General features: G+C 31.6%; 2 protein-coding genes across 3 annotated transcripts; both read left to right on the forward strand.

Moving 5' to 3' along the window:
- Window positions 1-1,683: 1,683 nt before the first annotated feature.
- LOC130622694 (transmembrane protein 106B-like) lies at window positions 1,684-7,676 on the forward strand. Of its 2 annotated transcripts, XM_057438184.1 has the most exons (7): window positions 1,684-1,943; window positions 2,437-2,500; window positions 3,488-3,653; window positions 4,043-4,183; window positions 4,970-5,025; window positions 5,230-5,277; window positions 7,139-7,676. In XM_057438184.1, exons 1-7 carry the CDS (start codon window positions 1,718-1,720, stop codon window positions 7,233-7,235), a joined length of 798 nt encoding a protein of 265 aa, XP_057294167.1. In that variant the 5' UTR covers window positions 1,684-1,717; the 3' UTR covers window positions 7,236-7,676. The 2 variants fall into 2 exon arrangements, with proteins under 2 accessions (XP_057294167.1, XP_057294168.1); XM_057438185.1 differs by lacking the exon at window positions 4,043-4,183.
- Window positions 7,677-9,601: 1,925 nt separating this feature from the next.
- On the forward strand, window positions 9,602-26,760 carry LOC130622692 (unconventional myosin-Ia-like). The gene is made up of 33 exons (XM_057438181.1): window positions 9,602-10,315; window positions 11,016-11,131; window positions 11,389-11,483; window positions 12,804-12,908; window positions 13,037-13,083; window positions 13,230-13,293; window positions 13,644-13,657; window positions 13,846-13,930; window positions 14,111-14,217; window positions 14,852-14,996; window positions 15,503-15,621; window positions 15,860-15,946; window positions 16,242-16,310; window positions 16,420-16,524; window positions 16,676-16,738; window positions 16,867-16,920; window positions 17,281-17,415; window positions 17,949-18,119; window positions 18,374-18,439; window positions 18,612-18,679; window positions 18,839-18,910; window positions 19,484-19,562; window positions 19,808-19,876; window positions 20,299-20,391; window positions 20,607-20,663; window positions 20,769-20,837; window positions 20,925-20,999; window positions 22,688-22,819; window positions 22,900-23,006; window positions 23,869-24,007; window positions 24,233-24,385; window positions 24,816-24,949; window positions 25,760-26,760. Exons 1-33 carry the CDS (start codon window positions 10,211-10,213, stop codon window positions 25,878-25,880), a joined length of 3,120 nt encoding a protein of 1,039 aa, XP_057294164.1. The 5' UTR covers window positions 9,602-10,210; the 3' UTR covers window positions 25,881-26,760.
- The last annotated feature ends 1,103 nt before the right edge of the window (window positions 26,761-27,863 follow it).

The following is a 27,863-nucleotide window of genomic DNA, read 5'->3' on the forward strand; positions in this document are numbered from 1 at the left end:
TTGTTGTTGTTTTTTTGTTTTTTACTGGAGTGTAGATATCCACGTCTCTGACGTAGGAAAGGTTTGATTGGGGCCAGTACTTGTATTACAATGGATCTTTTTATTTATTTTTTTGTAAAACTTTTGATTTTCAGCAGAATTACACCGTAAACCTGAAAAATTCTGAACAAGCTGAAATGTTACACAGGCATTAGGAAAAAATGAGTTTAATCATTTTTTCCTGACCCGGGGCACTCTCCCCATGTACAAGTGAAATTTAAGAAAGTCAATCTATCGAAAAACTATTTTAAACACTGGGCAGAGCAACGTCGATTCCAGGGCCTGTAGCGTTTTTTGACATGAGTATGAAACGTTACAGGCCGTGGGGTCGAGGTTGTGGGGCAGAGATAAAAGAAAGAATGTCAAAAATGGTATTTCATGTCAAATGCACTTGCCTCAAACTGTTAAGTCCTGCAGAAATGCCTAATTACAAATACCGTATTTTGGAGAAAAAAAGGAAAGGGAAATGGAATGCTTGTTTTCCCTCTATGAGAATTGTGACAGTTCAAAATGTAGTCATAAAAATTACATGTTGAAATGGGTGGATTTGGATGTATGGGGTGCAAAAACACTATGTTAGCCGCCTCTAGAACCCAGGGTAGATAGTTTTTAATATATTATCGGGTCAAAAAAAGTCGGTAAGAAAATGAGCAAGCCTACATCCTAGAATCCTACTCACGCCGGCTCTTAGGCTCGTGTAAAGAAGAAGCACACGACAAGATGAGAGTTTTCTGGCTAACCAATCATCGATGTGGTTGAGAATAAAGGGAGCTTTGGGAGCGAGGTTGGGTTGACTAAAAGTAATGAATTTAAATAACAAACATTAAAGTGCATCAATATCACCGAAGTTATCGCGTGACTTACTTTTTTTGTTATTGATGTGTAAATTTGCAAGCAGCTAGCCAACCATCAATAGGCTCAAAATTGGGTTAAGTATCATTTTGAGGCTCATGTTAAATAACAAGCATCACTATGGCGCAAAGCTTTAATGGTTTCTTCTTCCACAATGTAAAAAAGTAGAAAGTTGTGTTACGTTGATATACTTAAATAGTTTTTGTATGTAAGTTCATTCAACAACCCTTTTTGTTTCTATATTGCACTATCAATGTCAATATAAAGTTTTGTATTCACTGGCGTTGTAAATACAAAAAATGGGTTAAACTTGGAGAAAGGTGGCGTCACATTGAAAGACCACTTTCACCTCTAGACTTTATGAGTTGTAAATTTCATTTTTATTTATTTTTGTTTTAAATTTATTTTTTTGATCTTATTGATTTTAAGTAACTGTTTCGTCAGGTTTTCCCAATTGCATAGGAGTTTTCGGATTTGTTTATGACATTGTATCTTATTCAGATAATCAGAAACATATATCGTCTTTTTGATTAACATTTCAAATTTGATAGTCTTGTTAAGTATGTGGTTTAATTAAAGAGAATTGTCTTAAAAGGGGTTAACTGTCTAAAGAAGATGAAGGCTAAAAGGTAGGGGTCTGTTACACAATTACAAACTATAGCCAAGTATAAGTATTTGAAGCATATTTAATAGACTGTATATATTATGGTATTATTAGTTAAAGCAGATGTCTTGTTACGTGTGACATGCTAACATTTAAAAACTATTACATTCTAAAATTTTAAATAATAGGGAATAAATATATAGAATCTTCAAAGAATATGTTATGGGGAATACCGAAAAAAAGCCAGGTCTGAATAGTACCGTGAATATGAAGAATCCTTCTCTTAATGAAAATGAGGAAGATGAAGAAGATATCAATGAACCCATAATATCAGATTGTGCAGGTTCCTCCAGCAGTAGTACTGACGAAGCGCATAAATATGAAGAATTTGCTCAAAAGCTAAAAGTAACATGCCCAACATGTCAGGGGAAAGGAAAACTTAGTCAAAGTAAGTATCAGGCCTATCAATAAGAAAATATCACCCAAGCAATAAATCGCTCCCCCAATAAGTTTATAAACATATTTTAACCCAAAGTCATTTTTATCTATTCTATTTTATCTTTTTTTATATATTTTGCTTCTTTTTTACTGTAAATAATAAGAAAGTGAACATTGATTTCCATGTGACATGAATTAATATTGCCTAACCAGAAAAACTTTTTTTGTAATCGTGGGAGCAATTAATGGCTCAGCTGGTTTCTCATTTCTTAGAATTGGGTGAGTCTTCGCATGAGCAAAAGCAATTGCTCTCCCCTTATTGATTGATTGAGGCCTTAAGTATGAGTGCATTCAAGCACGGCAAAGCAATTAAATTGACATCAAATTGATTCTGTTTGGATAGTTAATTTCTTGTAACTTTTATAGCACATGAAAATTAACAAAAAATATTATTTTTTTGTTTTTGTGAATTGCAAGCTGCTAATTAAGTTTTTTTACTCTAGGTCAAGCAGAAAGTATGGTTGCTTTAATTCCTGTTGGAGATAAACGATTGCGACCAAGAAGAACGTGAGATACTTTATTTCATTTTCAGCTCGAAAGATCTGATATTTTAAAAAAAGTACATATCTAACTTAAATATTTAGTTGTTTTACACCTGTCTTCTCCTGTTAACTTAAATCTTGGATAACTAAAACATTTTTTTAACTTTTTACTAAAGAATAATAGGTTTAATAAAGTGATAAAGAAGTGCAACTCAGACAGGCTGAATTCAAAAATAAAATTAAACTTCTAGCTTGCACTGAAACAAAAAGTCAGCCTGCTCTAAAAATTAAAGCACAGAGCAACCTAAACTTGTATTTTTATTTACACTGTGTTTAATTTTGAAAGAAAAGGGGAAACAACTTTCTTCTTTATGTTTTAAATGATTTCAGTTTTCTAATACTTTATTTTTAATTAAAAAAATACCTGAAACGGTGTGACTCACACAACAAAGAGACAAAATAATTTCACCGAAAAGTTCAGGTTTAAAGAAAGTGGTTTGGAGAAAAAATAAGTAGTAGGTTGTTCAATTAAAGGTTGTTTTTTTTATTATTATTTTTAAAAAGTAGGAATTTTAAACCAACTTTTCATCCAACCACTAACCAACCATAAAAGACTATTTTTTTTACTTAAAACTAATATAATGTCAATTTACAAATAGTATATGCACCAGACCATTAAAGTTTAAAATTAAGTTTCTAAACAGACAACAGCTAGAAGCTTGTGGTTTTGATTCTCCATCTATTTTCTCTTTTCCCATGTTTATATACTTCCCTTATTTATTTTTATATCGCATAATTTAAATGAAGAAACTTATGATTGTCTCAAAAACGATCTAGATATTAAATTTTACATATTGGGATAAGCTGGTGTGAAATTCAGGCAAAGTGAAATTTTACACAGCAGTGATAAGTGCAACTGTTAGCATGATGTTTCAATTAAGGGCTCGTGTAATTGTGACTTATACATGAGATCCTCCTGGTATTTTTAACAGCAAGTATTTTTATTTTTTAGGAAACTTTATCTTGGAATCATTATCATTCTTGCTCTGATTGCTATATTTCTTATTGCGTTTTTCTTACTACCTCGTACAATAAGCATAAAAATCATCGATATCAACACTAAAAAGATCTTTATACCGCAAGAAGATGACGATTCAACACCTTATATTGATGTAGCTGTAAGTTAGCTATTCTCTTCTTCATGTCAATTTTGTGCTTTTAAAATAAAGTTTTTAATAATTAACTAACAAAAGACACAAATGATTTTGTTGCTTTGAAATTGAAAGGTATTAGGTAATATGATTCATTTGTATTGTGTGATATTTAGTTTAAGAGACGAATAAATGCCTGTACCTATACATGTACGCACAAAATTGTTTAGACTTATTTCCTCTGTAATTCATTTTTCGTTTACAAACCTTCCCAGATTATAAACAAGAATTTAACTTAATTGAATTTGTGTTGTTTTTGCTGAGATCTAACTAGATGCTAAGAAAAGAGAATAACCTACAGAAGGGGATGTTATAAGGAAAAGCTTGTTGTAGGATTAACCTTGTTTATGATTTAGATAACATATTCAATCAGTAACGAAAACTTTTTTGATGCTTCTATCAGTGATGTAATGACTGATATAAGTTGGAATAAATATGTTTTGAACACAACAACTGAATTAAAAAATATCAAGGTTTCTGGTAGAAAAACTATAAATGTGAGTTTAGCACTTTTTACCAATTTTCCGTCTGCAGTTTGTAGTTAATCAAGTAGTAAATTTTGTGTATATTTCATTTTGAAGGACAGCATGTGGAAAGTTTCAATAATAATGAGAAGTTGGACATCTTTACTTTAAAAAATACAGTTTAAATTGCAAAAGTTTGATTGTTTTAACAATGATCAGTTTTTTCCATCAATATAAATTTTTAGAAGTTGTCTGATGAATATTAAAATTCATGAAACCTCCAACCACGAAGAATTATGGTCTCCCTAATTTCCCAATAAAGAAGGGGTTATTTAGCATTTCATTTAATGTAAATGTTGAAAATGTAATTATCCAGAAAAATTATTATTTAATTAAAAGTTAGCACTAAAATAAACCAAAAATATTCAAATGCACATCTTCTATAATTTAAAGGCTTTTGGACAAACCAGAGAGACATATTTATGACTTTAAAATATTCTGGAAATTGGTCATCATGTCTCCTGGTACAGCACTTAAGTGAAAGTTTTTTTGCATAAATTATGAATTAGTTGAATTTGAACTTTGCTTAACACTTGTGTGTAATGCAATAATTGAAGGAGAAACCACAAGTCTTTTTGACTAAATTATCTAAATGGAAAGGGAGTTTAAGATGATAAACTTTGGAAAAGTTTTATAAGTAAGATATTTTTAAAAGAAAAATACCAGCTATATATTTCCTAAAGGGTATTTGTTACATACATGTGTCTCTAATCCAGTTTTTCCTTCAGTTGTTGAATTGTTTTCCCTTTTCTTTTATAGAGCACACATCTATCAAGGCAAGTTTTCACTGGAAAAGATGTACAGAAACATGTAAAGTATGTAAAACTCTATTTTCTACAAAACTGAACCCATGTAATAAACTCAGTACAGTCAGTATTAGCAAGTGAGGTACCAAAGTTACAGTGAAGGAAGGAAGTCATTTGTTAAGTTAATTCCAAAAAACTTTTAAACATCCCTTTACTTTCTATCTTACTTTTAATTGTAGGGTAAAATTTTATTTTATTTTATTTTTATTTTAGAACTGTGTGTGGGACCGGCTGGAAATGGGACTTGTTTGAAAAATTTGTGTAAGTATATGTTATACGCATTCTAAAATCAAAACATAAAATCCTTTGTGAATATAAAGGCCCAACAAAACAGCTTAAGTTAAGTCTCCGTCATTAAAAAAAGGTGATATAATGAGACCACTCAGAAGGTCTGGACACAAGTAATTGTAGCCGCTTTATAAATAAAACCTGATTTAAACACAATGTAAGCACTTATACAAAATAAATTATAAATATAAAATATTTCGTAACGCACTTTTCTGTCATTTTTACTTGTATTTGGGTGTTAAATACGATATCAAAAATGATTTAAGATGTTGTTTTTGTCCCCATTGCTCATAAACTTTCCCTCTTGCCATAAGTTTAAATTTTGTGTAAGTCAGTAAAGTCAAAAATCAACTTAAAATATCAACCACATAGTTGACAGTGCTTATAATGCTTCAGGCTTCAAATATTTCTCAGTTTCTATTTTATAGCTCTTTTCTACTTTTTTTATATTTTTATATAACTCTAACCTGCATTGGCATATTTACCAATTATGTTGGGTACTGCTTTTAAGCTTATAAGTTTAAGTTACTTTTGTTGTTTCCTGTGTGATGTGAGTGTTCAAACCACTTGTTTATTTTACTTTTTTTAATTTGGGGAATTAGAAGATCTTGTGTCTCCTTCATCTGCCATTTAGCAATTAATTTAATAAAGTCATTGTAGTCTTGCATTCATTGTAATTTATTGTAGTCATGCTCAGGATATAAAGACCACCAGTAATTAGCATGTGCCTGACGCTTAGAATATCTGTGAACATGACAAAACATCTTGAGAAGGAAACTGCATTCCTACTCAATACTCAAGATTGCTTGAACAGTCCAATACATGCGGAATGTGTTGTAGCTATGTATAAAATACATTGCTTTCCATCAATTTTGTGTTAATACTTAGGAATACAAAACAACTAAAAGAAGCTAAACTGAAAGTTGCATAGCATAGTAAACTGTAAAGGTTAAATTTAATCAACCAGTTTCACATTTTTCAAGCCAGGGTTTGAGTGCAGCATCATAAAGCTTAATGTTTTGACATTAAAGATACATATATTTTGTGAACCAGCAAATTTTTTCCAAATGTTGGAAAATTATTGTATTATGTTGGAATTAATAATAATATGCTCTCAACAACCTATCAGCTTTTGTAGAAAACTCAATTTTAGTAATTTTGGCTTAAGAAGTTTTCATTTCCCTTTTTCTTACTTTGTTGATATTTAATATGCCTTTGAAAAAGATTTAGTCAGTGGAAAGATAAGTATAAAGCAAGTTTTGGAATAAACTATGATACAATAAATAAAAGCAGCATGGTTTTGGATGTAGTTGTTAATGCACAACTAGAATTTCTTTTTGAGGAAGATATACACAAGTTGTGACATTACATAGGGAACATTCTCAGAGGCAAAACGTATACGCAAAAAGCAGAATCAGTCAAAGAATTACAGTAAAAAGAAAAGAATAATAAATAATGAATTTCACAAAACTTGTTTCTAAAAAGATATGAAAATAGTTCAATAAAAGTGCCTTCACCTATGTAATCCTGCCTCTGGTGAAAGATGGTGCGGAAAAGCTGTATATGCTATACATATAGCATATACAGCCATATATACCATATATTGGTAAATCAAGTATTTACCGATTCTATGATTAAAAAAACAGGGAATACTTTGATCGAGAAGTGATTCAAGAAAGCGTAAATATAAAAAATTATTGGCCTACACTTTTCCTGTGTTGTGTTATCGTGTTGGTAATAATATTGCAATAGTTGCCCAGTTCTGAGATGCCAGCACTTTTTACAACTTTATGCTTATATTTTTGGTAATTTGATGCTGTATTTTTAATTGTAGAACCACTGCATCCGTTTCATATATGTCTCGAGCTGAGCAACTTTCAAACACCTTCTATGGCTACACCTGCTGTCACAATATTACATCATTTTTATGACCATCATTTCACTGGCAAAAACTCTGTTGCATATAATATTCTTTAGTTGTTTATATTATTTATATTTTCGATTTTTTAATATAATAATAAATTTACAAAAGTTACAGTGAAAAGTAGCTGTTACAATTTTATTGATGATTAGATATTCAACACATCGTCTTTATGTTCTCTAGGCTTAAGAAATGTATGTCCAATTTATTTGTATGATTTACTCTTATGATTCACTGAAACCATGTAATAATCACTAATTCTAGTTTTATTTATTGGTGTAGATTACATTAGGGATTTTTTTATATATTTTGTAATAACTACAAAATGTTGTTATTGTTTTTTGTTTATTGTTAAAATTGAATAATTTAGGAGTTATTAAATTTAAATATAATACGTTATTTGTTATCATTTTTGTCTAATTTTAAAGAATACACTCTTTCTATTTTTTAATACTCCCTCCTTCATTTTGCAGTTAATAATGACTTTAGCCTAGCAACAATGAGACAGCAATAACAGGAACAGACCAAATTATTTTGTGTAGAACTGTTTTCCTTGATAATTAGTAAAATTTTAGTCTGAAAAGCAACTAATTCAACTCTGTTAGAACATAATTTCACTAATGAGCTGTGTCAAAGTTGTTTTGCTTACATTTTAAATACAAATGATTTAAATCATAAGGTTGTTTTAAAATGAAATATTACCTGTTGTAGAATTGCATAAACCTATTAGGTGTCACTTCTATAAATGGAAATAACTTCAAACTGTACACTCTCCAGATGGTCATCTATCAACCATTAAGTAAAATTGCACAAGTTTTAACTATCTAATGAAGTGCTTATTGTTAAAAGTATTTGAGGTAATTGATATGCCATTGTTATGATGTTATTAATATAGTTTTTATAATTAAAATGGAATTTCTTACTGAAGTTAGTGAAGTAAGAAATTGTGTAAAGGTTGTAACTTTACGTGTATACATTTAAATGTTCAGAAAAAAGCAATCATGTGTGTTATCTAGTCTGTTGCTAAATTGACTGAAAAATAATTTCAGCAGTATCATAGTCGATACAAGCATTATCATTTGTTTTTCAATATTTATTTATTTTGTGTAAAATATCGGGAAAAAGTATACTAGAATAAATATAGATATAGTGCATTGGAATCGGTAGGCTGTTGTAAGATCACAAAGGTTATACAATTTCCAATAGGTTTTCCTAAGAGCAGTTAACAAGGCAATATTAGATCATCAAAGTTATTGGTTTAATAGATGATGGAATACACACCAATGTGGTTTTACGAGAAGTTAAATTTGCCACCTGCCTGTATATTTTCTCATATGACACGTGTTTATAAAATAGATAAACTCAGTTAAAATAAATTGATGGAAACATTTTTTATGTTATAAAACTCTAGTGGGATTCAGAGCTTATCATAAGAAAAATTACGCCATTGGTCAGTACTTCCAACAACATAAGCTGCAGGCATGTTTTGCTATCTATTAACAGTCTTTTCTTGTGTAAACAAAACTTTATTGTCCTTAAGATTAAAAATTAAGAAGTCTGTTGAGTTTATTTACAGTCTTATTAAATGTGACTGTGAAACAGAAAGTTTTACATATTTTTTTGCCGATAAACATTTGCAAATTCTGCCTCACTGGAGGTGTCATAGAGTTTAGTAATTTCTTATTGTAATTGAATACAGATAAATATGAACTGTTCTTTTTGTTTTCGTATTTTGCATAATTTATGATGGAATATTTAATTTGCATCAATAGATATACGTAATTTTTTGATAATGGATAGAAAAAGCACCTGGCTGCAGTTCAGATGTTTTTATTACTTTACGGAGTGTATTTCTGACTTCATATGTTTTTATGGTCAACTAGAAGATTTTATCTAATGATAATTTTCCTTCCCACTTTGGTAATACTGTTGCAGAATATACAAGGAGTCTTTGAGTGATGTGTAATTATGCTGTGTAATGTTTAAATTAAGAAATGAGAGAGAGGAGTAAACTTGTCGCAAATTTTTTTTAAGACATTACTGGCTATAACGACTATAAAATGAAACCATATAAGGAAAAACCACACTATTACTCATGAGCTGATGTTTATTTATTGAATTCTTTGTTATTGTATGGTTTTAATCTGTACAAATGTGATAACTGTCTTCCTTTTTTTAAGTAAATTTTGACGTTTAGTTAAGACAAAATTGTTTACATAAAGTTTTTGTTTGTGTATTGTGACGAAAAAAAAAAAATGTGAGTAACCGTTTTGGTTAATGCATAGAGCTTATCATGGTGTTGTTTATTTAATTAGTAAAAAAGTAAACACTGGCAGGCTTGTTTTTGTTCAAATTAGGAAAGGATTATGTGGGATTATATACACAGTTTTGAAGACAAAATATGATATTTTGATATTGATAAAATACACACACAGAACGGGAATTGTACTCCCTTGGGTGATAATTTGTGATATTTGTGTTATTTTTTTTAAAAGTTTTTACACTAATATTTTAGTGGTGTTGTACATAAGGGGCATGCTGTGAAAAGCAAAGACAATTAAAGAATTGGAGATAAGTAAATTAGTAGATAAAAAATAAATTCCTTGTGCTAGTCACTATAGATAAATTTGTGTTTATTATTTATTATTTTGTGTTTTTATAACCAAGTGATGAATTTTCACTTAGCAAATGCAGATAATTTTATGTTTTAGCTTGTGGAAGATAAAGGTGCCCATCCTACTAAGCAGATAGTATTTATTCATAAACAGACAGCTTATAGATCAGTAAATTAATGCATTCAAATTCTCATTGTTAGCTAATATATATTTCATTATTCATATGTTTAACAAATTCAAGCTTATTATAAACTGTTTAATAAAGTTTTTTATAGTTTTTACAGATGTTCTGATAGCATTTAAATGAACATAACTTTTGATTCATATAAACCAAAGTTTTGATTTCATCAGTTATAACTTACAAAAAAATATGGAGCAACACATAGGTGTTGGAGATATGGTCCTCCTTGACCCGCTGACGGAAGAAGCATTGTTACATAACTTGGAAAAAAGATTTGCAGAGTCAGAGATTTATGTAAGTTTGTTAATATTACATTTTATTTAACAGCTTAAATCTTTTTTCGGTGTGATCAAAAAACCCAAATAATAATATGAATTACTTAAAGAATCAACAACATCCTTATAAGTGCAATATGTTCCACAAAATAGTCAATGATAATTGGATAAACACAATATATATATATATCGTATTTTGCAGCTGTTTGGGTAGAAGGATATCCCAAAATCTATATTATAATGCCCGTATACGTCTGTCTGTCTGTCTGTCACGCAAAATGGTAGCTTAGCTGCGACGGGCGAACCTGTGGATTTTCCACGGGCTAACGACTAGTTAATAATAATTTTGTGTGAAAAGAAAGTAAATAATTTTTAAGGAAAATAGATTAATTTCTTTGTGTTGTTAAGACGTTGCTGTTCTTGCATAGCAGATGACTTCAACATTTCCCCCTTTTTTTATAAATATGATTTGATTTTTAACAAAAAAAAATTACATATTTCATTTATGTCCACAGCAAATTAGCAATTTTTTTGATTCCCTGAATTTCATCCATTTCTGAAATTCTAATTCCAAGTTAAATCATTGCCAATTTCTGCCATCTTAAGGTAGTTTTAAATATTACCTACCCTATTAATCTGCGAACATATCAGGAATAGAATATGATTTGATCATGCTTTATATATAAAATTTTGCCACCAAAAAAATTTTCTTGTTGCAGACCTACATTGGCGATGTTGTTGTCTCTGTTAACCCATACAAAACATTAAACATATACTCAAAAGACAAGATGATGGAGTACAGATCAAAGAATGTATTTGAATGTCCTCCCCATGTGTAAGTATCCCAATGTTCACAAAAAAACCTGAAAGTTGATTCAAAATGTTAGATATTCTATTTCCTTCCACAATATATACAATGAATTCTAACAAAATCTTGGTAAACCTTGTAGAATGCCTGGTGTTTTTCATAATTAGCTTTCGTACCCTGGCATAAGGTAATCGTAACAGTATTGTTTACTTTTCTGTGACCAAACAATATTTTGTTACTGTTAAGCTGTCACATAATTTTGCGTAATCGTCCTTTTTTCATAGATTTTCATTGGCAGATGATGCTTATTGCAGCATGAGAGACTATAACTTAGACCAGTGTATTATTATATCTGGCGAAAGTGGGTCAGGAAAAACAGGTAAGCAGAAACATGAAGCATACAGGAAACATATGTATGTTAATTTAGATTCCAGCCTACTGGTTTAGGTACTCAAACTTTGTGACTTTTCTTCGTGAGACAAAAAACTCTTCAACTTGTAGTTTCCTACTTTCTTCCTTTTTATAGTTATAATTCGTTTGTACTACACTTATTTCCTACACATTGCTATTTCCTGCATCTTTTTTACGAATCAGCAATTTAGCAACTATTTCGTACAGAATGTGACTATTAACGTAAAAGAGGCTACTAAAATTAGCATTGATAACAGTTTTGAGGATTTATCATCCACCACCCTTGTTTAATATGTCAAAAATCTGCTATCGCGAAAGGCAGCCTAAGGACATCACTAATTTATACAAGTATATCATAATTTATGCACTGTGGCTCTTCACAGAATGAGTAATAGTTTTTAATTATATTATCTTATGTGACATTCATTCATGACATTAACCTGCTATATACCTGTTTTTAGTCAAAAATAAATTTATTGTAATATATTAGTCATGTTGAATGTCACATGCCATTAGCCTGTGGTTTGCTATGTCTGCAAAATAATTAATTTTTGATTGTTTTTACTTGGCAACTGTTTCTCTGAAATATAAGTTTTATACGTCTATACATAAGTGTATTAATATAATGTTGTAGCTGTTCTTCACTCTCCATAGCTATCCTATATAATTTTTATTCTGGATTTCAATCTTAAATTTTAATCTATCATGTTCGGGTATTAAAGGTCACGCAAGGTCAACTTTTTCCCCATAAATTTAAAACAAGCATTGGTATTTTACCACTGCATGGAAAGAAATTTTTTAAAAAGGAAAAGCCAGCCTTGTATAAGTTAGTAAATTTCCTAAACTCAAAAGTTTAGTAGACACCATTTTGGGAGATCCCTTCTCTTATTGGGACCATCACTCGATGATGGGAGAGGAATACTCCAAAAAGTAAATTTTTGTGTAAAAGACAGTGAATAATTTGAAAGGGAAATCTAAAAGCTGGAAAAAGAAACGATTTTTACTTGATGAATTTTCACTTACAAAAATAGTTCAGATATAACTTTGAATGCTTTTCATGTTATAAGAAACCATAAATTTCTACAGCATTGAAAGTTTTATTGGATGAAAATCAGTGTGCTGTTATTCGAATCACATCACTGCTGTCATCATTGATGCTAGTTTCTACTTCTTGCCACAATAGTTAAATATCATTTTGTATTACTACCCCTTTCAAATTAGGAATGGCAAAATTATTCGGTTTTTTGATTTAGCGGGGTTATCAAAATGATGTTTTCTATTAATATAGAGGCTTCAAAGATTGTGATGAGATATGTTGCAGCTGTTTCTGGACACGGTGAAAAAGTTGATAATGTAAAAGAACAACTGTTGCAATCTAACCCTGTCCTTGAAGGTATATATGCAATCATGTTCTCTCTCTTGACCTACAAAGTGATATAACACACCACTGCTTGTTATTTAACAATAGTTCAAGTTACATTGTGCCTGGTTATATTTCTACACCATGGTAATTCTTTTTAGCTTTTGGTAATGCCAAAACAACAAGAAATGATAACTCTAGTCGTTTTGTAAGTGCATCAGACATTCAGTACTCTTTATTATTTTACTTCTGTGGAAACGCTTGCTGAATGAGAGAAGAAATTCTCTCTCTATTTTGCACTTTCATTACTAAAAAAAAATGCATTAAAAAATGATATTTTTGTCATAATTTTAGGGAAAATACATGGACTTAGAATTCGATTTTAAAGGATTCCCAATTGGAGGTGTTATCACGAATTGTAAGTAGACATGTTTCTATATTTTTTATTTGTCCATGCTCTCGATAAATATATAAATAGTAGCATTGCTTGAATACTCAGGGTTGACACACCACAAAACTTCTCAATTCTCCTCAGTTTTGAAAGCTCCTTAAATATAAAAAATCTCCTCAAATCTCCTCATTTTTTTATGAAAATACTATTATCTCATCAAAAATTCTCAACTCTCTATTTCATTCTATAAGAAGAGTGGCAACTCTTTTAATTTTAGGTACACTTTATTTGTTATGCTATATTTGTTATGCTATATTTGTTATACTATTCTGCTTGTGTGATAAATAACATGGTATCTTTTTTTTCCTTTTTTTTAGATTTACTGGAAAAGGTAGGGTCCTATATTGTAGCTGTATACAATTGTATAAATTATAAATGGTATTCATAAAAATGATAACTCTTTCACTTCTTCGATTTTTCAAAAGTAAAATGGTTTTATTTTGGCTTAAAGAATGTTAGTGCAAATAATTTTGTGATCATTGTTGTATAATATTGTTGACATTTCATGATAACTTTCAGTCTAGGGTGGTACATCAAACTCCTGGTGAAAGAAACTTCCATATCTTTTATTATTTATTAAAAGGAGGATCAGATAATTTGTTAAGTGAGTTTCAAGCATTACTTGTTTTCATAAATAGATCTGCAAACTCCCAGAAAAAAAAAGTAAAAACAATCAGTTTTTTAATACAGTATTAGTCTTTTTTACTTACTTACTTATTTACATTATGCTTCATATTTATTATGCATACTTTGATTTTTAAATGTGATGTTTTCTTTTGTTTAGAATCATTTGGTCTTGAGCGTGATTTCAGTTTTTACAATGTTGTGAACCAAAGTGGATGTGATTTTGTTCCAACAATTGATGATGCAAGAATGTTCACGATGGTTGATGTAAGAAAATTATTTTATTAGCTGTTGTGTGTTTGTCACACCTAAAAATGATCTACTAGATTGATGCTTTGTCATTCCATGGAAAATATATTGCCATTGTTTTGGAATTATTATGCCATTCTGATCAATGTTTCCCCTTTCAAACAGGAAAGCGTTAATCACGCGTGCTATTATCAATTTTTTTTAACCTTCACTGAGCACTTATATATATATCAATATTTTTAGTTGACATACTTAACTCCTCTTCTAAAGAATAAGATGCTTGACCCAAGGTGACCTCATATTTTGACCCATTTCTAAGAAACTAGCTTAGGAGATTCAAGTGTTAAATGTTATATTTATATTCATCCTTGTTGCTTCATGCCTAATTTCGTGATGCTAATTTTCATTCTCTTTGTTCTTTATGTACTTTTTAGTACCTTAAATACGAAGGAAGGAAACAATGTATGGGCCCATCTTAAAAACACACATGATTCAAAAACGTAATACCCCTGCCCACCCCAGTTAGCCTTAAAAATTTAAATTAATTAAATAATTAATATTTTGAAATCCTATAAAACGATTTTTGTCTTTTAACCTGTGCTCCTATTTTGACTGTCTAGGTTCATAATTGCATATAAAAAATATTTTTTAGGCTGCAATGAAGAAAATTGGTTTCTTGACAGATGAAATAAATGGCATATACAGTTTGGTTGCTGCTATCATGCATCTTGGCAATGTGAAATTTTCAGATACTTTCAAGAATGGAATGGACACTGTAAACCTTGCTGACCAGAAAGGTAAAATTTTTGTCTTTGTGCATTAGACTATCCAGTTAAGTTTTCTTTACGGTCTGATGTACTGGAAGCATAAAAACATTTACTCTCACAAATCGGCCATCCTTTATATATTGCATTTCGTGTTTCCATAACAGACAGACAAACAGACAGACGGCGGCTTTTATTATCCTGACACCCTGACTTTTACTTTCAAGGTGAGGGTGTAATCAGCCTCGTCAGTAGCCGTTTAACGGGCTATTTCCCAATCGAAATTTATCCCTGAATTTTCCAATCCAATAAAATAATGAAGGAATTTTGCATATACAAAAAAAGTCAGCACGAACAGACCATAACAGAGTACGTAGCACGAAGCTACCATCTTAGCCAGAGATCTTTTTGGGGGCGGCCTCTGCGAGACCCTAAAATAGATTCCCATTATCTAGATACACGCTGAAAGTGTAGTTAGTCATGTTATAGCACTAGATGTTACTGTACAAGTATTTTATTATGTATACTTTCAAACATAGATGCTGTGTTAGCAGCTAAATTGTTTGGTTGCAGTTTGGAAGCGTTGTCAGGAATTTTGATGACGAGAACTGTACACTCAGCATCAGATAAAGTTACAACTACACTTAGCAAATCTAAGGTAAGTTTTGATTTGTAGGGAAAGAAATACGAACTTATGCTTACTGGTTCAGTCAGAAATCTAACGATTTTTAATCGATTGAATTTTGAAGAGAAGATTTATAAAAGTAATATGCATTGTTTCTGTGTTACTAGAATTCGCCATTAAGTTAAAATGTTGGATAAGTAAATAAAAATTGTTTAAAATTTAAAGCAAAATCTTTTCTGTAAAATACATCTTCCCTGCTCTGTGTTTTCAGGCAGTCTATGGTCGAGATGCTCTCTGTAAAGCAATATACAATCGGTTATTCAATTGGATTATCAAAAGAACTAATGACAAAATCAAGGTATTGACTAGTGGTATTATTTGTACTGCAAATTGTTGTTGCGTGGCATGCCTTTTACAAGACAATGATTTCAATATTTGGCCGAGTAAACGATGATTGTGTAATTAAGCAAGGCTAACGTTTAAGCTAGAGTTTCAGAGCAGCTTATAATTTACAAGAAATTTGAAGTTGAGAGTGTTCGAATTAAGCAACATTTTAATTAACTATTTGTACTGTAAAATATATCTATTCTCCTTCAAGCTTCTTCACGTATTTGTATTTAAAAAGTCTAAAAAAACCTGACTGCTTATTTTAGGCACCACAACGTTCATATGGAAAAAAAGTTATTGGTGTTCTGGATATCTACGGCTTTGAAGTGTTTGAGGTGGGATACTGAAAACGAATTTTTGTAATTGAAATAAATCACCTCTCCATCTTTTTAAGTTGACATAAAACATATCAATGCAATGGTTGAATATTTTCTTTCCTTTTAGCAAAATGGCTTCGAACAATTTATAATCAACTACTGCAATGAGAAACTGCAACAACTCTTCATCGAGTTGACTCTTAAAACTGAACAAGACGAGTACGTACGAGAGGTACGATTTTCAATGTCTTTCATTCATGCAACAAAATTGTATCAAGATTAGAGGAGCACTGATGTTTTTCCAGATTTTTACATAAAATATAGCGTTATTTTCTGGTAATTCTTTGCAATTCTTCTAATTCTTTGTGTTTATTCTTTTTCAGGGAATTGAATGGATACACATTGATTATTTCAACAATGCTATTATTTGTGAACTTATTGACGCTGTAAGTTGTTTTAAGTTTATTTGTATGTATGTAAGGCCCGTGGAAAAATAGGTTGTTTCAGATCAATGTATCCTGACAGTGTTTATACAAATATAACATGACCATTTTATGTTCACTTTTCATTTCAGTCAAAAGTTGGGATAATTGCGCATTTGGACGAGCAGTGCTTGCTTCCTGGAAATGTTAGTTACTGCTCTATATATTTTTTGTTTTATTTATCTATTTTTTTATTATATATCGGATTTATATAAACTAAATTGTTTGATATAAGATTTTTTAATACAGAGTTTGGCCCTGTTAACTAGTATATTACTGTGATCTCAAGTTATCCACCGTCTTTTTTTTTTTGAGGCTGTGTTTCTTACGAAAATAATAATTCCGAACACTGAAATGAAAGGTTTTTGAATAGCAGTACATGTGTATAAGCGGCAAAAATATCTAATAATCCATAATTATATCACACTATTCATAGTTATTCAAGGTTGTGAATCATGGCAGATGCAACTGTTGTATTAACATTCGGGGTTTTTTATTACGCACAGGTAACTGATTTGACTTTTCTTGAGAAGATGAATTCCAGCTGCTTGAATCATGCTCACTATGATAGCCGCGTAAAAAGTCGATCAGACACATCGGTTGGATTTGAATGTTTCAAATTAAGACATTTCGCTGGTGATGTATGTATTTTTTGTTGTTTGTTGTTTTCTTTTTTGTTGTTGTTGTTGTTTTTGTTGTTATTGCTATTGTTGTTGTTACTGTTGTCGTTATTGTTATTGTTGTTGCTGTAGTTTTTAATGTTGTTGTTTTTATTGTTGTTGTTTTATGTCTGTGCTTTTAAGATAACCACTCTTTGAATACTATTTTTTCTCTGATTAACACCGCGCTTATTAAAAATTCCAACTTTGTGAAAAAATTTGATTTGGAGATGAAAGATAAAACAAGTTACTGCAGTGTCGTCAAAGAAGGAGAGAGATTTCGGTCATTAAATATAGAGTCGATAAGGCAAACGCTGAGCCCAAGAAATTGTAATTTCTAATAAATTTTAAGGTGCGTTTATTGGAGAGGGGTGTTAATTAGAAAAAATACTGTCTGTTTTACGTATGCAATGTGTGAAAGGAAGTTAGTAAGAGGACAAAATTTAGTAAAGTTTACGTCAGACAGTTTCTACCAAATGAAGAACCAATGTAAACGCATGACTTCTTGTTCCCAGGTTACTTATAATGTTCAAGGATTCATCGACAAAAACAACGATTTGCTTTTCAAAGATATGTCGCAAGCTATGTACAAATGCAATCATTTATTTTTGAATGAAATGTTTCCAGAAGGGAACCCAGACAACAAGGATAAGAAGCGTCCACCTACGGTTGGCACGCAAATGAAGGTATGTGGTAGGACTGGGTGAAAGAATTAAAAATAAGATCGTCATATTTCATATGAACTTATCATTTTCAACCCTCTCCGTATACTTTAAATTTGACTCTGCAAGTCAAAATTGCAGACTTGCCTTTGATTTTAAGCGATGCTTGACTATCTTTTAAAACATACCTATCATTTAAGTGAATGTAGCAATCCTTGTAACTGACCAATTTTTAATTTTTTTGTCAAGTAAACTTATTTTTAATATTTAATTTTTAGTCTTCAGTAACGGCTCTGGTAAAAGATTTGATGAGCAAAAGACCACACTATATTCGATGTGTAAAGGTTAGTTCTTAGTCTTTTGTTATGTGAGGTAACTTCACTTATCAGGTATTTTTATTTTCTTTACCCGATTCTCTTAACCATTTCAAGGATCAAACGAGTAATACTCAGACCCCCTCGTTCTGCTCCAATGGTAAAATGAAGTATTGACAGATTCTCTATTCTTACATTGCAGCCAAATGAACTTAAATCTTCTTCACATTTCAATACCAAGATAGTCACTCATCAAGTTCGATATCTTGGGTAAGTAAGTCTACTGTGTCGGATTTTTTGAGTGATCAAGTCAAAATGTCTCTCGGCCTTTCTCGTTGTTTTTATTTCGAGTTTCAAGCTGGGTGATGGTATTTAGTACAGTACATTGTAAATTCAAGTTTGCTAAATTTTGCGCATTTTTGTGTTTAGTTTACTCGAAAACATACGTGTTCGACGTGCTGGTTATTGTTATCGACAGTTGTATAAAGATGTAATGACAAGGTAAGCAAGACAAACAAATCTAATTGAATTTTTGTTCTAGATTCAAAATCATGTTGTTTTTGCAGTTGTGTATTTTTTTGGTTTTGTCATTAGATTTGTTTTGTTGTGAGCAAGTTTATTTTTTTGCACTTAAAAAGGTTTTTTGTAGTGAGATGGGTTTATTTTGAAGTTTTGTATTAAGGAAAAAAGTGGTCATGTTGTTACAACGCTATTAACTCCTGTATCATCATTTTTTTGTTTCCTTGCTTTCACCTTGGAAACAAGCTGCGTGTTAATTTTCTATTTTTAAATGTTCCGCTGCAATTTTAGCTCTAAGTGATCTTGAAAAAGATCAGGTTTTTTGGGCGGGAAAAATAGAAATATGTTTGAAGCGTGGATAAATACCGTGTCAAATTACCGTTCTTCAGACTAAACTAAATCATCTTGCAGACAATGATTTTATAATTCTTATTTTTTGTACAGTTAATGATTTTCCCAATGTTTCTTATTCAGTCCGCTTATTATATGAAAAGAACTCATTAATTTATACAGTTTTGCACTAAACACACACATGTACGTGACCTTCTCGTGCAGGTACAAGATGTTGTGTGAAGAAACATGGCCGTCTTATAGAACGGGAACTCCAAAAGAAGGTGTTCAAGCCGTAATGAAAGTAAGTGATCTCAATATTTTACTAACGTTTAGCCAAGGTTTTTTGTTTCTTCGGAAATTCGCAAGTCGTGTTTTTGTTTGTTGTGAATATGATATTAAATGTTTCTCATAATTTTGTCTCTCGAATAAACATGCTTATAATAGAGATCTGATACCCCCTGTGTCTTATTAAAAAGACTAAGTCACCGAATCGATTATTCGCCAATATGACACCTTAGATAAACGTAAAATATGTTTATTTTTAAGACACTTCGTGTTGAATCACCTGAATGCGAATTTGGAAAAACAAAATTATTTATTCGAGATCCTAGAACGGTAAGATATTTTCTTTGTTTCAACCAAAGTGTTAATCTCCTTTTTTTTTTCTTTTTTTTTTTCGTTCTTTAAACTTAATGTGATGTTTGCCAGACTCATTTATGTCGTCTCTTCATCCTTTCTTCATTTTTTAAGTAGTCCTGTAAAAAAAAAATTTTTAATACCTTCTATTTTTTCTTATTTTTTTTTTATTCTGGTGTTGCCTTTATTTTTCTCTATGATAATAGCCGTCGTCTGTCTGCGCAGACCCCCCGCTGAGTTACAAAATGATGTTACGGAAACACGAATATCAAATGCGATATATTTTTATCCACTTTATTGCGACGGGTAAATATAAAGGACGGGCGAACCCGTGGATTTTTCCACAGTTTATGATATTAATCGAATACAATCGTTGCATCTGTATAATTTACTTATTTCAGGTTTTCTTCATGGAAAGAAAACGTCATGAACGAGTTATCGAACTTGTTATTCTCCTACAAAAGATTGTTAGAGGCTGGGTAGCAAAACACAAGGTAATGTTTAGCTATTGGTTAATATTTCTTCACAACTTTCTTGTCGCATAAGAAAGATAGCAAGCTTTTTACGAGAGCGGTTCTTAATGCTGACCCTCATAGACACTCTTCACGCTGGTACTTTTAACAATAACTTTTAAAACTTAATATTTTGAGAGGCCGGTTGTTAAAACTTCTTGTCGCTGCTGTAATCTAAGCGCATTTAAATTTTTTAGTTCCAGAAAATGAAAGCTAGTCAAATTAAAATCGCCAGTCATTACAGAGGCTTCTGCGTGAGTTATTTTCATGTTTATATGTTGTTGTTTTTATGTTGTTGTTATTGTTGTTTTCTTTGTAAACTTGAAACAACAACTAAACTAGTATCGTTCTAATTTCAGGAGAGGAGGAAGTTTTTGACTATAAAATTTGCAGCTGTGTCTATTCAGTCGCTTATGAGGGGGCACAGAGTAAGTTCTTTTTGCTCTACAATCAGTTATGTTATACAAATTCACATGTTTTTTTATTATATCTTTTAACGTTTTTTTATTTCTTAGGATCGCAAAATTTATCAGAAGAAATTAAGAAAATACGCTGCACCAAAGATCATAAAATTTATCAAACAATGTTTGGTATGTGAGCTTTTTTGCATGCTTAAGAAAAACAGGTCTGAATGACCACACCCAAATACGTTCCGTTATACCTTGGGTAAATTTTGGCGAGGATTAAATTTGGCGAAATTCGCTAAATTAAATACCCGCCAACGTTTTGATAACTGACTTTTCGCCTAATTAAATACTCGCCAAATTTAACATAATTTACTGTTCGCCAAACTAACTCCCCGCCAATTTTTTTTTAAAAAAAACGTTTTTTTTAATTAAAGAAAAGAAAAATGTTTTTTTCCCAAAAACACAAGCTTGTGTTTCTATATACGTTTATTCTTATTTTTTATAAAACATTTCAAGACATAAAAATTCATTTCTTTGTGTCATTCGCCAAAATAAATTTTTTTGGTGTTTGCTAAATTAAATCCTCGCTAAATTTTATAAAATTTATCAGTAGCCAAATATTCCATTTTGGTCATTTGCCAAATTAAATACTCAACCCTATTCGGTCCCAATCCGCCCCCTGACGGTTTTTTTTTAGTAACTCCTGATTGCTTTCTTATATGGCTATGATACTTACTGAGTTTCAACATTTATCTATTAGACACCTGCATGCTAAATATTTAGGTCCCATACCTTTCAGAGGCTTTGATATTGGCCATTACTCGAAACTACCCCTAAAATCTCTATGAAATCCTTATAATGGGGAAAATATAATAACTCCTGTTAGGATTATCCTTAGAACTTGAAACTTGCAACACAACTTTGTTTCATCAATAAGAATCATTTTGAATAATTTTGACACGTGACTAATCCGATTTCCCGATTTTGTCGGATTTTACCCGAAAATCGGAAAAAAACGGATTTTCGGGCAATTTTTGGGAATTTTTTATTCGATCCATGTAAAAACCGGAAGATATGTTGAACAAAATTTATTTAGCTTTCAGAAACTTTAAACAGAATGTAAAACTCTAGAACAAAAGTAATTATATTTTAAGCAGATAGTGGCATTTTTAACAATTTTAGAGCTTCTGATGACGTCACAGAAAATGTGCTGACGCAAGCAAAAATTTATTGCCGCTATTTTGTTCCCTTTATGACGTACTATAAGTGTGCCAAGTTTGATTCAATTTGACCAATCCTATGAAAAGTTATTGAGGGGGGGGCTGAATCCCCCCCCCCCCCCCCCGGTCATAGTATGTTCGAAAAACCCCGGACCGAATAGGGTTAAGGTATGTCGTGGAGATATGCAGGGCGAAAATGCGTACATCCTTATCAAACCAGAGCACAAAAAATTTTCGTACGTTTATAGTTGTAATAGGCCTGCTAAAATTATTTTTTATCAACTAAAACTTGAAAAATACATGCTAAAGCCAACGATGACATCAAAATGATGTCATTTTTGACCCAAATTAAAACTGTTCGTCCGACAAACTTGAAACAGTTGTCAATAAAGCAGCCAATGATAGTGCATAAAAATTTTCGTGTTGACAATAAAGCAGCCAATGATAGTGCATAAAATTTTTCGTGTTGACAATAAAGCAGCCAATGATAGTGCATAAAAATTTTCGTGTTGACAATAAAGCAGCCAATGATAGTGCATAAAATTTTTCGTGCTAAGTGTTGCTTTTATTCGAAATCTTAAATCCTGCAAGGAGCTTTATTTGCTATTAACAACTTTTAATTGTAATTTTAAATGTTATTTTAAAACACAGGGCGTTCGATTTATTCTGGTGGTTAAAAATAACTTGCCTTCAAACTCTCCCTTGGATTATAACTGGACAAAATCGACAGTGTTATTCACATCGGCTTCTGAACAATTAAGAGTTTTACATCACAGGTGGAGGGTGAGTTATCTATCTTTTGTGTAATCCATGGTGTAGTGTCTAGTTTTGATGTTTTGAACCATCTGTAACGTTCTTTGTAGTGTCGTAAATACCGTAAAGCAATGAGTGCAGAAAAGAAACAAATTTTCACGGAGAAATTGAAAGTCAGTGAACTTTTTAATGGTAATAAAGCTAGTTATAACGAAAGGTGAGTTATACCAACATTGATAGTTAGTTATACCAACTTTGGGACTGCATGGTAAGACTAGCATTGAAGGTAAATAGTATATTGCACCAACAGTGAACTCGAATACCGTGTTGTAGCAACATTGGGGTTGCTTAATAAGTAGCACCAGCATTGAAGTTAAATAGTAAGTTGCACCAACATTGGAACTGCATAAGGAGTTGCACCAGCACTGAAGATGAATACCAACATTTGAGGTTGCATATTAAGACCAGGAAGAAATATTATTTAAAACTTCTGAAAACATATTTTGTGTAAGAAATTCTAAAAAAATGATTCTTCCTTTCATATTTAACGTGTTTTTATTTTATAAGCATATTGGCTTAGGTTTAGTAGGAAAATAAGCATATAATATGCTATCATCGAGCCTTTCCCCAGTAGCACTGAATGGCCATTGACAATTACTGTGACATTTAGGACTATTTGGTTGAGCACTAAAAACTATTACCATGTTACTTTTGTATACTTTTATAAGCTAAAGTAGCGTACCCTGTCTGGAAAAAAAACAAAATCTAACCGGCAAGAAGAATCGGAGACTTTTTACAAAGTAGGATTAACCATAAACAAGCCTGATTTCAAAAATTATGTATGAAATATAAAAAAACATGTATTTCATTTCGTTGATGACGACATTAGCTTCAGGATTGTACACGGTTTCGTTATTTTACTATATCGTTATATCATCTTGCAGATTTGCAAATTGATACTTAGAAAACTCAAAGTTGCCCTGACAAATCAAGTAAAATATACTCAATTCTGTTTTCTGATGTTGTTGACTGCTACTTTTCTGAACGCAGAGTGCTAATTTTTATATTTCATCATTTAGTGTTCCTGTCTTATTTGCTGGTGACAACATAGGTGTGGCAAACAATCCTGCATGGTTGAAACATCAATCAAAACTTGCTTTTGATGTTAACGTCAACATGGCACACAACATAAATAAAATACACAGAGCGAACGCTAAGGTAATAACAGTCTGTGTTTTCTATCTAAATTGTCATCTGTTCTTTTTTTCTCACTGCTCTAAGATTTGTATTTTCGGTATTTTTAAGTAATCGTTATTCATGTAGTAATAAAAAGTGTTTTGTAGAGATCTATAGAGAAAATATCCTCCAATAGCATGGAATTTCTATGCCAGATTGAATTTCACAGAAAAATAAACTATTTTGAATACCTCTCTTCTATTTTAGGCAGTTGAAAGAATCGTCGTGCTTTCGAACCAGCATCTAATTTTCCTTCATCCAAAATCGTTAGCCGTACTATATCACATCGAGTTAGCGAACGTGAAAAAAATTAGCGTGAGTCCGTTTAAAGATGACGTCATCATAGTTCATGTCAACGATGTAAGTTATCTCTTCGCGTGGACCTTGGAGAAAAAAATACAGATTCTTTCCTCCAAGTGTGGAGAGATGTATTTTCTTTTTTTCTAGTTTGTTTTAAACTCTTCCAGTAGACTGCACTTATAAAGTGTCGACTCCATATTAGCTGCCTCACCAAGATGATTTTTTAATTTTCCCTTATTCTAACTTTGCGCTATAGCAGTATAAGCGTATTTTGCACATATTAAATTTCGCCCAATTTTAATCCCCCACAAATTACAAGGAAAAATAGCAAGCTTCTGGGGTTATAGACAAAAGTTAAATGCTCTTCTTCTATGCAAACCACGGAAATATATCTCCGTGCGTTTTCGCGTAAAAAGGTATTTATTGTAAGAATAAGGTATTTCTCATCCTACTATGAAGTTTTATCTCTTTAAAAGGTATGCTTCTTTAGATCAAAGGTGACAAAGCTCTTCAGAAGGGAGATTTGATTATTACAACTCCTCATCTATATGAATTGGTAGCAAAGCTTTCTCTGTTGTATCAATCGTCGACACAAAAACCACTGGATGTTACCATAGCAACAAAGTAAGAATATATCTATTTTCCCTTTCTTTATCTTCTTATCTCGTTAGTAATCATGTTGGTACACGTTAGTATCATGTTGGTACACGTTAGTATCATGTTGGTACACGTTAGTATCATGTTGTTACACGTTAGTAATCATGTTGGTACACGTTAGTAATCATGTTGGTACACGTTAGTATCATGTTGGTACACGTTAGTATCATGTTGGTACACGTTAGTGTCATGTTGGTACACGTTAGTAATCATGTTGGTACACGTTAGTATCATGTTGGTACACGTTAGTATCATGTTGGTACACGTTAGTATCACGTTGACTATGGTCAACATACAGGGTTACTTTAAAGGAATAAACTTTCGCGGTTAAAAACGCTCGCGGTACCAAAATCACTGGAAATTATTTCAAATTAACTTTCGAGTTAATTAGCTAGATCAAGGTCCTTGATAATGATAATTTCCTTTCCGATGTATATTCATTTCGTAATAGAATTTTATATGACCTAAAAAAAGACGTTTTTGAAAAAGTTGGATATTCCGCTGAAATAAACTTTCCAGTTGAACAAATATAGCGTGATCTGCGGAAGACACTTCGCAAATCGATGTAAAATTACCGCGAAAGTTTATTTTTTCACTGCAATGCAAGTAAGTCCAAATAATTGAAAGTAACGGCTTATTTCGCAAAAAATTTCGCATTTAGAGTTATATAGGAATCGGAGAAGAGGAATGATAAAACTTCGCCGTGCATATTCAGTTTTGAGCTGAAAATAACTTTCTGTAATGACATTAAATTACGTGTTTTCTTTGTTTCTTTAGCTTTAAACTAAATTTGAAAGGTAAAGAAACGGACGTAGTGGTGAGCGAGGCAAGCGAGACAAACGGATCTGTAAATGCAGTTTTCAGGAAAAAAGGAAATCAAATATTTGTTGAAGGTTAAAAAACCTGACTGGAATACTTATCCACTCGTTCGAATACGCAAAATAATTCATTCGAAATAACCTAGAAGTTCGATAATGCATGGACCAAGACTCAAAATGGCGACCGTTTAACCCGAGGATGTATGTTAATCATAAAATCTGTCCTGCATTTTCAAGTGTTGCGTATTGTTTGTGCATTTTACGTTGTATTATCTCGCTAGATTTGAATATTAGATGATTTAGTTTTATTTTCAGGCCTCCTTGTAAAGGCTTGTCTCAACTAGGTGTAATATTCCGAGGGAATTGACTTTCAGCATATTAATTGGCTGCCAGTTTCCGCCATAAGTTTGGATTGGTGGTTTTGGCGAGTAGCCATTTTAAAAACGTAGTTGTTTTTGTTTAAATAAAATTTTACGTGCAAAAGCGCTTCATACAAAAATTCTTCAAAATATTGAGATGCATGTAGTGAACCGTGGGTATTAGGGTTTATGATTTAGTTTTGTATTTTTTACTTTTTCTACCTGATTGATATATATTTAAAACGAAACATATTTAGTTTTTCTGAAGTGAATACTATTTAAATTTTTTAGCAAAATAAGGTCAATCCAGTTAGTTGATGTAAAAGTTAGGCCAGATTAAAAAATTCTAAATACAAGAAAAATTTATCTGTTCTTCTGTTATTTTATTTACTACTTTACTGTGACCTGACTTACGGAGATTATTTTTTAAATAAAAGAGAGATATTATAATAGCGTAAGTGTGTGATTTAATTTACAAATATCAGCGTTTATATGTGCGTATATATTTTTTTTCGTTTCTTTTTTATCAATTTCATGTTAGTGTTATTTTTAAAGACAAAATTGTAATATACTGAACGTAAAAAGCTGGCATTATTAATAATTGCATTCCTTTCTCCTTCCCTGAAGTTTTGAATAAAAAGAACCTCTTTTATGTTGAATACAGGTACTTTAATACCAAGCTTTCTCCTGTACCAATATGGAGAAGAAAACCAAAAAAACCTGAGAACGAGGTTGAATTTAACACCTAACACTGAATAAGGATCGTTTTCGCAGCGCAATGAATGTTTGGCTAACTTGTGAACAAACATCGGGGTTTTGACAATTAAACAAAACAACACTGTACAAATCAGCACACTGTACACGATTTTTTATGCCGACATGAGTGTTAACCGCGTTTATTCTATTATAATCCATGTGTTATTTCTTTGCGTGCATAGCTTAGAGCCTCGTTCCCAGTGCACTTTTATAATTTTGTCTTTGGCGTGTTATAACCGCCCATGCGAGAAAAGACGCTCGGGTTGAGGATAGCTTATCCTGATGTGTTAGAGGTTTTTGCTATTTGCTTGTGTATTTTTTTTATTTTTGCGAAATTTATCTCGGGCTATTTTTCTCCTTTTTTTAACTCGTTCCATTTTTGTTTTCCGAAATCCGGGGAAAGACTCCCGGCGTTTAATCGAACAATTACCAAAAGCGTTATGCGTGAAAACACTATGCATTTAATTAAGGGGAACGCGTATTCTGATGATAATTTTAAATCAAAACAAAAAAACAAGATGAAAAGGTGTTGGTGTAGAACTTGCATCCAAGCATAAACATCGATAAAATATTGCATTACAGAGTCACCAACCTCGTCCCCATGGTTTTTTGCCTTTGTAATATGAGAGATGACGTCAGCGTATAATCTGGCTATATATTGGCCAAAAACCACTCAACGATATAAGGGTATTTTTTGTCATCTCCTCTGATATCAAGAAGACAGTAAAAATCTGGGGGCGATGGTACAGAGTCTACATAAAATCAAATTTTAAAAATCAGTCTAGTCTTGTTTGCTGTTTTCGAAATTCCAAGTAGTAAGCAGTTTCCGGAAAGGCTTTGACAAGTTCTTCCATGGAACGAATTTGGTTGGTATTAAGCTCAAATTACGTACAATTAAAACGCTTTTTCTTTTATAAAAATATGTTTTATAAGAATATTACGCCGGGA

Source organism: Hydractinia symbiolongicarpus, chromosome 12, assembly GCF_029227915.1.
Source record: "Hydractinia symbiolongicarpus strain clone_291-10 chromosome 12, HSymV2.1, whole genome shotgun sequence".
NCBI lineage: Eukaryota > Metazoa > Cnidaria > Hydrozoa > Anthoathecata > Hydractiniidae > Hydractinia > Hydractinia symbiolongicarpus.

Bases quoted from the DNA above. Each gene is read 5' to 3' on its own strand.
- LOC130622694 (XM_057438184.1), top strand. From the start codon at position 1,718: ATGGGGAATACCGAAAAAAAGCCAGGTCTGAATAGTACCGTGAATATG. The intron at 1,944-2,436 runs GTAAGTATCAGG...TTTTTACTCTAG, and splicing joins GAAAGGAAAACTTAGTCAAA to GTCAAGCAGAAAGTATGGTT. The intron at 4,184-4,969 runs GTGAGTTTAGCA...TTTCTTTTATAG, and splicing joins CTGGTAGAAAAACTATAAAT to AGCACACATCTATCAAGGCA.
- LOC130622692 (XM_057438181.1), top strand. From the start codon at position 10,211: ATGGAGCAACACATAGGTGTTGGAGATATGGTCCTCCTTGACCCGCTG. The intron at 13,931-14,110 runs GTGAGTTTCAAG...TCTTTTGTTTAG, and splicing joins AGGATCAGATAATTTGTTAA to AATCATTTGGTCTTGAGCGT. The intron at 19,563-19,807 runs GTAAGTGATCTC...TTTATTTTTAAG, and splicing joins GTGTTCAAGCCGTAATGAAA to ACACTTCGTGTTGAATCACC.